The 12,139-nt window shown below is 49.5% G+C and overlaps 1 protein-coding gene across 1 annotated transcript in view; it reads right to left on the bottom strand.

The window, feature by feature from the left end:
• The window catches only part of SORL1 (sortilin related receptor 1), a 155,718-nt gene extending 149,629 nt beyond the window's left edge, over window positions 1-6,089 (bottom strand). The window contains exon 1 of the mRNA XM_045894818.3: window positions 5,682-6,089. Coding sequence (XP_045750774.1) covers window positions 5,682-5,957 — 276 coding nt within the window. The 5' untranslated portion in view covers window positions 5,958-6,089. The remainder of the gene's footprint in view (window positions 1-5,681) is intronic.
• Between the last annotated feature and the right edge of the window lie 6,050 nt (window positions 6,090-12,139).

Consider the following 12,139-nt stretch of genomic DNA (forward strand, 5'->3'; position numbering starts at 1 on the left):
TCAAATATTCAAACCAAAATGTAGCCAGCTCTTTTCCTTTGCATCATAACTAAATCTTAAAAAATGGAAGAAAAGTTAGTGTAATACCTCAGCTTGAATCTATTTCTGTGCAGTGAACTCTCAATTATCCATATCTGAATTACTGTCGAAAATTCTAAACACCAAACTGGCTTTCCCTGAACACATTTATGCCAGCCATTTCACAGATCAGCTACTCGAAGAATGCAAGCTCATTTTAATATTCACCTAAGCAAAATTTAATCAGGAAGGTAAACTGGAGCTTTAATAAAAAGTCTAAATAGGGGCACCTGGGTGGCTCAGTCGTTAAGCATCTGCCTTCGGCTCAGGTCGTAATCCCAGGGTCCTGGGATCGGAGCCCCGCATCGGGCTCCCTGCTCCGCGGGAAGCCTACTTCACCCTCTCCCACTCCCCCTGCTTGTGTTCCCTCTCTCGCTGTGTCTCTCTCTGTCAAATAAATAAAATCTTTTAAAAAAAAAAAAAAGACTAAATAAATATGCAGCAAAGGCAAATAGGTTACTTTTTGGATTAACCTCCCCTCCAGATTATTAGAATGTTCCTGTCTTCTGCTACAGTGGACAGGACATGGCTGTCTCCATGTATCTCTGGCTCTGGGATTAAACAATGACAACACAAAGATGGCTGTCATCTCTAAGGAGGAACAGACCAAAAATACGACAATGAAATGACCAAACGGCATCCGCCTTTGGCTTTGGGATATTAGTTGCGGTTAAGATCTGCCTCCTGGATCCCAGGTCTCAAAGCAATCGACTAAACATACCATTAACTTTATTTTACAGAATATAAAGAAAACATTCTCAAAAGGAACACAAGGTCTTGAAGACCACCAAGATCCTTGGTCTCTAGGTTCTGACATTCTCACAGACCTGAGCTCTTCACCTCTAGGGAACTGCTCTCCAGCAGCCTGCCTGGGAACCAGGGCTACAAGGCGGCTTTCCTGGCCTGCAGGAACCCTCAGAATGCGATGAGCATGAGTTTTCTTTTCCCGGGCCTGGACGAAAAGTAACAACCTATCCCACACTATGACACCTCACATAACTCCCTACCTTTTGACAGTCAAATGCCATAAATACATTGTGGAGCCAGAGTTAACCTCATTATTCATGCCCTCAGGGCCCATGGATCACAGAAAGCCACTGATATTACAAATTCCAAATTTTCTGTACCTCTGTGCCATACACGCATAGAATGTTTCTGGAAAGACATACAGAAAAACGGAGGACAGTGGTTGCCAACTGAGAAGAGGCACATAAACACGGGACACGGGAGGGAGGGAAATTTGCTTCTCACCATATTCTTGTACAAATTTTAACTTATAGACATGTATTACCCCCTGAAGGCTAAATAAACATGTTGGACGCCTTTTCGTTTCATCTGTTTACATTGCTCATCTCCTCACCCCTCCTCCGTCCCCTTTTCCTCCCCATTCCTTCCACCTCTCACAGCCTCTGCCCACCAAGCAGAATGCGCCAAGATGTACAAGCTCTTGATGAACTAAATGGTAGCCAGAGACTGAGCAAAGAGCCCCATGCAGTAAGAAGAGACGCCAAGTGGAAGCAGGAAGTTTTTCAAGGTCACGTCCTTTACCGAGCCAACCCAACACACCTGGCAACTCTTCACCTACATGGAAGCCAATGTGAAACAGCAAGTGCTTTGCCTTCTCATCTTCTGGAAGTAAACAGGTCAAGCATCCTAACTTCAGAATCAACCAGCCAATTCTTTCCCAAGCAAGTGTATCTGCAAGAATCTACTCTAAAGAGATCTAAAGCTGCACAGTATTCCACCCCCAAAGGAGGCTCTTTGTCCCAGGGCCTTGTGTTGTAACAGACACTTTACTTTCAGTCTCAATTCAGGACACTGAATACTCCCTGGCCTCTAAAAAGCAGGAATTATGAAGAGAGAGAGCTCATTGGAAGGAAAATAAACCTGTAAATCCTGTTAGGCTTTGCACTTCATTCCAAAGGATTTTTCCCCAAAACAATACCATTAGCAATACCATGATGGCCCTAAAAGGGAGGATTCTGTACAATGGAATCCCAGTTCTTTATTCAAAATAACCCCCAGGACAGCACAGCAAAATCAGGACTCCATGATCCTCACCACCGCAAGAGCCAACTCATTTTCACTCTCTGTCTGTGGGCTCGCCGTGATCCTCCTTATAAATCCCTTTTTTGTAATTTGGATGTGCTTCCTACCCTCCAAGCTTCTCTTCTTCCAAGTGGGCAGTCGGTCCACAAATATTCATTAAGGGCCTCCCAAGTGCCAGTCACAGAGAAGAGAAAGGCTTGATCCATGCCCTCAAGGAGCAAACAGGGAGAAGAGACAAACAAGCAATTATAACACAAGGCTGTTAGTGCTGTAACCAAGCTCAAAAGAACTCTTCCCACTGGAGCCTGGGAATCCTAGGAGATGTTCCTTGGATGCTGAAGAAGAGAACAGAGGTTCTGCAAGCAAAGACCGGAGTGGGGAAGACCATCTCAGGCAGAGGAAAAGCAAGCATGATGATACAGAGGCATGGAGTGAACACAAAGTCAGGAAGAAACTCAGTGTGGCACGAATTATGGAATCCCCCTTCTTGGACTTGGCCCCTTTTAGAAGGGGCTCAACTTCTAAACTCTGAACTTGGGCAGAAAAGTCTTAATATCTGATACCAACTTGTTTTCGCCACTATTACCAGACTTTACTATTACAAACATGTCTGTACGGAATCATGGCAGAAACCAGTCTCCCACGTTAGAGAACGTGAGGACGACTATGATCACAAGAACCGTGCCTAGTTTACTCCATAGGTTAGTGGAACCAAAGAAAAAGAACCGACCGACATGCCAACACAGGGCTCTTTAGCTGCAGTTGGTACCTCCCTGCAAAGCCCTCCTGGCTCCTCCTGGAAGCTGGTGGCCTTTAACAGCACCCCTCCAGCCTCTCTGGTCAGGCAGCCTCTGCTTCCAGCCCTAATCTGCGTTGCCAGGCAGCCTCTTAACCTCACTCAGAGGTCAGAGGGCAAGAAGCTGCAGAGTGTCTGAGCCCACTGACCTTAGCCCTCCATCTCCGGTGCCTTCCCGTATCACAAACCTCTAACACCCCACTGTAGAGCTACAGCTGCTTTATTGTGTCCACGTGTATTTGCTCCTGTCCAGCACATGTCTGTATCTCCATCTGTTTTACCTACTCCTTACATTGTAAACTTTCCGAAAGCAGGGATGAAAAATTCCCCACCCTCCCTCCTTTCGCACGCCCATCTCTATTCAGAACCACACTCCCTTCAAGCGATACTGTGGGAGAACATTGCAATTCCTTAAGTTTTAAAAGTTAAAGGGGAGGGGGATGGAATGGAACTTGGCTTAGAGCTAGACGCAGAATGGCCCATATAATTTATAGCCTGCACCCTGACACTTGAGAGTGAAGACAGCGCTCTCATAAGCAGCAGGGACAATTTATAAACTAGGTCTGGCCCAGGGAAAACAGAGGCAAATGGTCACCCTTGTTAGAAAGGTCATTCCAAATAGAAGAGTTATTCCAGAGCTCCAAGAGGGGCACACCGAACTCCTTCAGTCCCTGACTCTTGTGCCTGAAGCCTAAAGGGGCTCGTGGCAGAAAGCCCACGACCAGGAAGTTCTTCCTTCTGTCTAACTCAGATCCTTAAAGATTCAAGTTGATCCCTCTTTTATTAACCTCAGGGCCTCAGAGAAAACGCTGCCCTGGGCCTTCAGCCTTGGTAGGAATTCCTCATTACGAGTTCGACTGCTAGCTCTCCATCCTTCAACTGAACCAAATTCAATCTGGCTGGCTCAGAAATAGAAAAGCCAAGGGTTTGGGAGTCGTTCCCAATGAGAACACAGTTCATCTTTAATTTGACCCATGTCCCCAGAAGCCCTCACAAGCCAAACCCAAGGAAGAAATGGTACCTGTATGCACACTGTTGAGACTAGGATGCTCTGCCCTTATCCAAAACTACCCCTGCAGGGGACCTGAGCTCCAGGAAGAATGGACTCCCACCCCTCCCCGCTCCCAGCCCCCAGAGAGCTGACTCAAGCCCACGGCAGAGCAGGGTGGCCGGGAAGACTCCATGAACAAGGCAGTCCCTCTTTTTCCCTCCCCTACTCAACATCAGGATGCTGCTATCCTGGTTGAGAGCAAGGACCTTGCTGTCTTCTTTTCCACATACAAAAAGAAGTCTCTGATGGGGGTGGGGAGGGCATGAAGGTCGGGACCCACACACAAACAGAGCAGGCAGGCTCCAGCAGCCTTTGCCCACAGCAGTTACCCGCCCCTCAGCACACGCTCTTTCCCAGGGCCTGGTAGTAGATGGAAGTCAAGTGCTCCCACCCACTTACCACCATCCCCTACCCCCTAATTTATAGCCATTTATTTTTTATTTTAGAAAAGAATTATTTAGGGAGCATTGTATAAAGAGAGGGCAACTATTTGATCACCCAAAGGTCACTGAGCCAACAAAAACTAAACAGGCAACCCTGCCCCACGTGACCTTGGGCTAGTCACTTCGCCTCTCCCGGCTTGCGTTTTTTTTCATCAACAAAATGGTACAATCAGTGAGATGGTTTATAAGGTTCTTCCTAGCTCCAAGAGTTGAATATTTAAATCTATGTATTTCCTGAAGAAAGGGCTAAAGAAAATCAGTGTAGAGAGGCAGAATTCAGACTAACCTTTTAACTTCTGCTTTAACTGGTAAAATTTTGACTCTAGAAACTGTGCAAATTACCATCTCCTCTGGTCCCACTTTTTCTTTCCCACTGACCTTCTAGTTCTGCTGATGTCAATCTTAACCACAGGGCTCGGAGTCTCATGAGGCAATAAGCCGGTCAAATCAATTTTGCCAATGCTGATACTAACCCACAAACTGGGTCTGTTATTACTAGCAGTAAGTCTGGCCATAAAAGTGAAATTCATGTTACTTATGATCTAATAAGCCCATTGCCTGGACAGAAATAAATCACTTACTGAATAACAATGCCCACCAAATTCTTGCAGCCTTTCAAATCCCTAAGTGGCATGAGTTAATATTCTTGTCCAAAAATAAAGTCAGTATCTCAAAGGGGAAGGTGGAATGGATAGACCCCCCCCAACAAACAACAACAAAATCCAGCCCTTACACACACACACACACACACGCACACGCACACGCACACGCGCGCGCCTCTTGCTCTGACCAGACCAAGATAGTCCCGCTTTCAGGTTTGCCCACCTTAACTGTGGTTAAAAATGGTTAAGTATGGAGTCCCCCTCCCTTTACTGCTTTGGGTAAGTATACTGCAGGCTACTCGCCTCCACTGCCAACTGACGGTACACTAAAGAAACCCCGTTTTTCATCCGCATGTAAAATGAAGCTGCACCCCTCCTCTACCTGCTGGAAACTACGCGGGTGTGCACACACCCTGGGCAAATGGGCACTGCACCCCGCCAGTTACCTGGAAGGCGTTTGCTAAAATCGACAGAAAGGAGGAAAGATCAATGCAATTCAAGTGCGGACGGTCACACTCCTGTGGGGGGGAGGGGGACAAACGCAAGCCGGGAAGTCCCCAGCGGTGCCTGCACCTGGGAGGCGACCGCATAGGATGGATGCGGGGCTGGGGAAGTGCGGGGAGAGGAAAGAGCTGGGGGAAGGCGGGTGGCCGGCCGCTCACCTGTCCGTACACCTTGATGGGCTCCGGCTGCAGGGCAGCGCTCCGTCTCCTCCGGAGCGGCTTCTCGTCCGCCCCCCGGGGCCCCCAGCGCGCCCACAGCCGCAGCTCGCGCGGCTCGCCCTGCACCACGCGGAAGCCCCGGTCCTGGGGCAGGGGCGCGCGGCCGCCGTGCAGCGTCTGCGTCCACACCTCGCACAGAGCCCCGGGCGGCAGCAGCGCGACCAGGGTGAATAGGAAGGGGAGTCGCGACTCCCTCCTGCTGCTCCGTGTCGCCATGTTCGGGCGAACGCTGCCGCAGGTGGCGCCGCCGCCAGGAGAGAATGTGCAGCGCGAGGCCGGGACGGCGGCTGGGCCGGGGCCGCGCGCGCCGCTCCCGGGGCTCCAGGCCGCCCGCGCCGCTGGGGCCGCCCCGCTGCGCCCGCCGCCGCCGCCGCCGCCGCCGGGTCCCGCTCGGCTCGGCTCGGCGCGGCGCCGTCACGTGTGCGGCTCGCCAGCCGCGTCCCCTTCGCGCACTTTCTGCGCTCGGCGGCCTCGGCGCGACTCGGGCCCCTCCCCCGAGCGGGGATGGGGAAGTCAAGGCAGGGAGCGCCCGCCGGGGTGCGTCCCCATGCGCGCCGGCGGGCGCACCGCGTCGTCCGCTCTGCGGCAATCGAGAGTTGTGTTGGGGCTCGCTCGTCTTCCCCGGAGTTGGTGGCCTCCTCTGCCGGGTCGCATCGAGGTCGTCCTAAACCGTGGCGGGTCTCCTTTCCTGCCTGCAACAGCCCCGGGTCCCGTGCGGCCGCACGCCCACCTCCTCCGGCCCCCGCCGCATCCCCACCTCCAAGGGAGAGCCGCCGGAGCCGAAGAAAATTCGCTCTGAGCACGCAGAGCACAGCAGCGGGCAAATCAGAGCGCAGATGAGCCCGCCCCCATTGTGAAACTCACACGGTTTCTACTACTGTGGGCATCAAAAGGTTCTTGACGCGGCCGCAGCCAGAAACTACCCGCGATCAAGCTAAAGTGCCCAGGGCCCCAGCGCAGTCACTCTGCCCCCTGCACAGAGGCAGTAACAGCAAGGGTACATCTGGCAAGTGACTTGCCATCCCTGGACAAGTGCACGGCTATACAACGGTTCCTTGCACAAGTGGATGCCTGTGCATAACCCAGGGCCCCTGCGCAGTGGCTTGCTTGTGACCCTGCAGGGTGACCCAGCACTAAGCCACGCTACCCTCTCCTGCAAAAGGGACATATACACGAGTCCGTTCAGCCTGCGGTCAACACCTGCTGCAAATCTTCTACAAGCCTGTAAAGCTTGCCACTGGGGGCAGGAGGGACAGACACTCAAAAGAGTAAGGGGGACCCACGTTAACCCTAAATTCAGCTTGAGGACCCAGACCCTCTCTGAACCACCAGATACTGTTCCTACAGTGGGAATTGTGAGGCACCCCCAAGGTAAATATGTTTTTGCACGTTTGTAGGAGCCGCCAAGCCTATCCAGGTGGCCTATCCTCTATTCCATTTTATATTTCACTGTGCTCTGGACTCAGATCCTGGTTTTTGATAAGACTAAAGACAGAAAAAGGAGCAGGGCTAAAGGTGAGACTGCTTCTGTGGTTGTACAAGTCCTTGGTTTCAAGGGAGGAGGGGGTGATCAGTTCAGTTCCCCCAAAATGCTCCTCGTTCTCAACAAACCACAGTTGCTTGATTTCGCCCCATCTGGAGCCCTCTCTGGTTAGCTTGGCAGAGCCCCTTCCCCTGCCCAGCACCACTTGCCAAAGGAGGGACAGCCTTTCCTCACCTCCTTGAACCCTGTGTTCTGCCACCCCACCCCCACCCCACGCCAGACTTGTTGGGGACCTGGCCTCACATTCTGCAGTCCCCTACCTCTTCCCAGCTCCAGTTTCCTCCCCGAGTCAGGCTCCCCACCCCCCACTTTCTGTCTACCTCAACATAATCATAGAACCACCCAGCTCTCCCCACCAAGCAAATCACTTATCCACTGGGAAAGCCACGGAACCACTACCAGCTGCCACTCTCAATCTAGACCAGCATTGTCTTGTCAGAACCACCTTACCGGGAGTGGACCATCCTGCCACCTCCCGAGACCAAGAGCAAAGCCACTGCTATCCCCATTTAACCCCTAAGGGAAAATGAGAGGACCATGGCTAGACTCACAACACCCTGCCGATGATTCAATTATTGTTTCTGCCAGCGTATATTTCGTGAGAACCATCTCTGCAAGAGCAAGTGTCAGAGTCCCGGCAGAAAACAAAGGCACTTGTCCCCTAAGCGTGGATTTGAAGATAAAGGGATGCTTCCCCCCACCCCCCAACCCCAGGCACAAACTGCTGGTTTGAGGTTCAGATGGCAATTTGCAGGGCCAGCTACTTGCTGATTTTTATTTTGATATGCAACTTGGAAGCTGGAGGCCTGGCAAGAATGCCCAAACATGGTTAATTTACTCCTTGAAAGCCCTCCTCTGTAGTCATTATCTACATTTGAGGCCATTCTAAAGTGGATAATCGGGCAAAGTCTGAGACCATGTGTGCCTCCTAACCACAGGGCATGGTGGAAAATGCACTGAATTTTGAGTTAGGAGAACTACTTTCTAACTTTGAGGACTCTGTCAAATAAACTCACCAAGCTTCAATTTTCTTATCTACAAAAAATAAAGCCATCTTAATCCCTATCTATCACTCAGGACTGCTCAGAGTATCAGATAGAATCACAGAGATAGAATAAGTACAATTGTAAAGGCCCCAGATAGAAGTATTACGGGCAGGTGCATTGGAGACAGGCATTCTAGTCCCAGCTTTGCAACCAAGTGGTCATGTGATTTTTGTCCTGGTCATCTCGCCTCTCTGGACATTGGTTTCTTCATATGTGAAATGAAAGGAGATCTTGCAGCCCTGATCGTTCCCAGCCCCCTTCAGGATGTCCACCTGAGCGTGAGATAAGAGTAGCTCCAGGTGAGGCCACCCAGGATAGGGGTCAGAGCTGAATTGTGCAATTAAGCAGATGTTCCTCCTAGCTTCGAACCCGGATCTGGGTTGTAAACAAGCCAGCACTTCCTCCATGCCTCCAAAATATCCTCAACATTGGGGTGGGAATGTAGACAGAGGCAGTTCCCTCATCCCCCTCTGCCCCAACGTGTTTGGCCTTGCTCTTGATCCTGTGCAATATCATGAGGGAAATCAACATGCATGGGAATTTAATACTAGACTCACAGCTGTATAGAAAAGACTTGAGCTTTTCATCAGACTTTAAACTGCCCTCCTCTGTCCTTCTGCCCATCCTAGGCGATCCTGAGCTTCAGCTGGAGATAAAGCTAGGCAAAAACCACCCAGAGGTCTTGGGGTCCCACATTTTTATCCAGATGGAGTCACATTTAAAGTAGTTAACAAGGGGGCACCTGGGTGGCTCAGTCATTGGGCGTCTGCCTTTGGATCAGGTCATGATCACCGAACCCCGCATCAGGGTCCCCGCTCCGCGGGAGGCCTGCTTCTCCCTCTCCCACTCCCCCTGCTTGTGTTCCCTCTCTCACTGTGTCTCTCTCTGGCCAATAAATAAATTTAAAAATCTTTAAAAAAATAAATTAAATAAAATAAAATAGTTAACAAGGCCAGCCATGAGGAGAAGGGAAAAAAATCCCAGAAGCCTAACTGAACTTCTTTTTGTTCTCTTTCTCCCCTCATTACCTTCCCAAATACCAGGATCTATCTGCTCATCCTCCCCACCCCCACCCCCCAGGACTACCCAACTCCTATTCCTTCTCCAGGTTCCAAAGGCCTCCCTCTGCACCCAGCCTAGGTTACAGGCCCTCACACTAAGGTTCCAAGTTCCCCGTGCTCTTTGATGCTTCCTCTCTGGTCATATTAGCTTCACTGAACTTCATTTTCCTCTCAAACCACAAGCAGCAGGAGGCTAACAACAGGCTTGTCTTGCTTATGTCTGTGTCCCCAGTGCCCAGCATAATCCTGGCACAGAGTTGAGTGCTCAGTGATACTCACAGAATGCATGTGGATGAATGAAGGGGAGGGATGACCCCCCCTTTGCCTTGTGGTAAGGGTTTAGGGCAGTTAAGGCACCAAGGCAGCTGAACGTTAGACCTTTTCTTACCACCATCTCTCCCCCCCTCACCACTTCTTTCTCCCAAAGTTGGCTTCTCTGAGTCACAACCAGACTTCAGAACCACTGGAACAGAAAAGGGACCCCCCCCAACACTTGGGAGTGGTGAACTTTATCCCCCCACACATCACTTTAGCCAAATAACTATTATTCACCTCACCAGCCAGGGTAAGATAGAAATACCCTCCTGCCCCAAAGAAATAACACTTTCTTCTGCTGTTGCCAAAAATTCCTTTAGTTAAGGCAAAGTCTGGAATAATTGATGGGGTTGAAAATCGGATGCATCGAGAACATAGAACAAGTAACTTAGATTCACACTCTAGAATAAATTAAATTCAAAGAGGAGGTTCTGGAAATAGGAGTAACTTACTTTTGCATAGCAGCACTTTCCATTTATTTGCATAGCATTATAACAACCTTATCTATCAAATGTCATCTCTCAGCAACTGGTTCAAGTGGGCCAAAGCGGGCATTATTGACACCCCCATTTCACAGATTTTGAGAGTGAAGTCTCAGAAAGGAAGGTTATGTCACTGGCCCAAAGTCACACAGTTTGTGAGAGCTCGATTCAAACCAGGCTCTCTGACTTTTTCTGCGGCGGCTGATTTCCCTGAGGCCGAGAGAAGAGCTGGTGTTTCTGGTCCCAGGTTGAGTAAGGCAGTGAGAACCAGCACAGACAGGGGAAGACAAAATCGCTCAGGTCCTCAGCCCTCCCTCTGCCAGGCCCTGCTTCAACCCTCCGGCAACCAACACCATCCTCCCCAGGTGCCTAGCAGAGGTGTGGCGCTCATTTGCCTTACTGCCCCACCTCAGGCCCATGATTGGGCCACAGGGAGCGTTACGTTACAGAATTCCCAAGTCAAATCCTGTTTGCTATACTTTTCTTTTCTTTTTCTTTTTTTTAAAGATTTTATTTATTTATTTGAGAGAGAGAATGAGAGAGAGAGAGCATAAGAGGGGGGAGGGTCAGAGGGAGAAGCAGACTCCCTGCCGAGCAGGGAGCCCGATGCGGGACTCGATCCCGGGACTCCAGGATCATGACCTGAGCCGAAGGCAGTCACTTAACCAACTGAGCCACCCAGGCACCCTGCTATACTTTTCTAGAAAAATGTAATGAGGGATTTTGTTTTGAATTTTCAAATGGGGGATTTTGCTTCAAAACCCATGAAGGAGCACAGGTTTTAAGAGACTGCCCTCAACTTCTGGTTCCCCTGATTACCTAAGGGTCTTGCCTTGATCTCTCTGCAACTCAACCTCTTGAACTTTTACGACAAGAAAGTATTTAGACCTTTCTCACAAAGCCTGTGTAGCAAAAATATAGAAAGGTTTATTATTGTTATGTAGAGACAAGGACAGAATCTCCTGGGAAATTATCTCCTTCTCTATGAATCTGGAATCAGACTCCCCTTTCAGGGTTTGGACTGAAGGGGAGGAGCTAAAGTTGGAGATTCTTTGAAAGCCCCTGAAAAATTGAAGATCTTTTTGGCTTTATTCAATGATTCACGATTCAAGCAGCATCCCATCTAGCAGAAAGAAGCTCCAAAGAGCTGCACAAAATAAAGAACATACAGGCAGAAGGGGGCAGGAAGAGGAGATGATTTATAAAAGCAAAGAATGGATTACTTGGTGGCAAGGTCTCCTTTCTTTAGGGGACAGCAGGGGTCTATCAGGCAGATTACCTTACAAGTGCTGACCAGATAATTCCAGATTGACTGGTTTACGAGTCCATTCCTGGGGGAGACTGAAATTATAATGGATATTAAGTCTAAATTGGGTGGCATGGAGCTTAGCACAAGTGACTCCATTTGGGGCCTGTTGTCTTTTTTTAACAGTACTTACCTCCTTTTCTAAATATAAGTAGGTCTTTGGACCTATCCCCCTGTCTTGCATTTAATAGATTATAGGCTAGTGAGTTCAAAAGAATGGCTGAGGGCAGAAAATGGAATGATTTCGAATTACTGCTCTAGGGAGACCAAATTTCCCATCCAACGTGGCCACAACAAAGGATGCTAGAAAGATAGTGGAGGGTCCTGTCAGCACCAGGTGAATGAGCCTAGCCAAGAACAGTGAGTCCTTCCATTGTAACATACTTTTATGTATGATGCAGTCATTGCTGACCACCTGATGATAGGGATGATAGGGTACAATTGTCTGGAGAGGATCCAGCCACTACCTGCAAGGAACTTGAAGAAAGTGAAGACAGATAAACAAAAATAGCCTAATTTTGTGAATATGGTGTGAAATTAAGCAAGGAAGCCATTAGACTGAAGTGGTTCTAACACTTGGGCGGCTTCTGTGAGCAAACCAAACCCTAAGCCTGTAAATGCTTCAAGTTTAAGAAATCAGAACCT

This window comes from Mirounga angustirostris, unplaced genomic scaffold (genome assembly GCF_029215605.1).
Source record: "Mirounga angustirostris isolate CCGP_5_RB_7025 unplaced genomic scaffold, mMirAng1.0.hap1 SCAF_13, whole genome shotgun sequence".
Classification (NCBI taxonomy): domain Eukaryota; kingdom Metazoa; phylum Chordata; class Mammalia; order Carnivora; family Phocidae; genus Mirounga; species Mirounga angustirostris.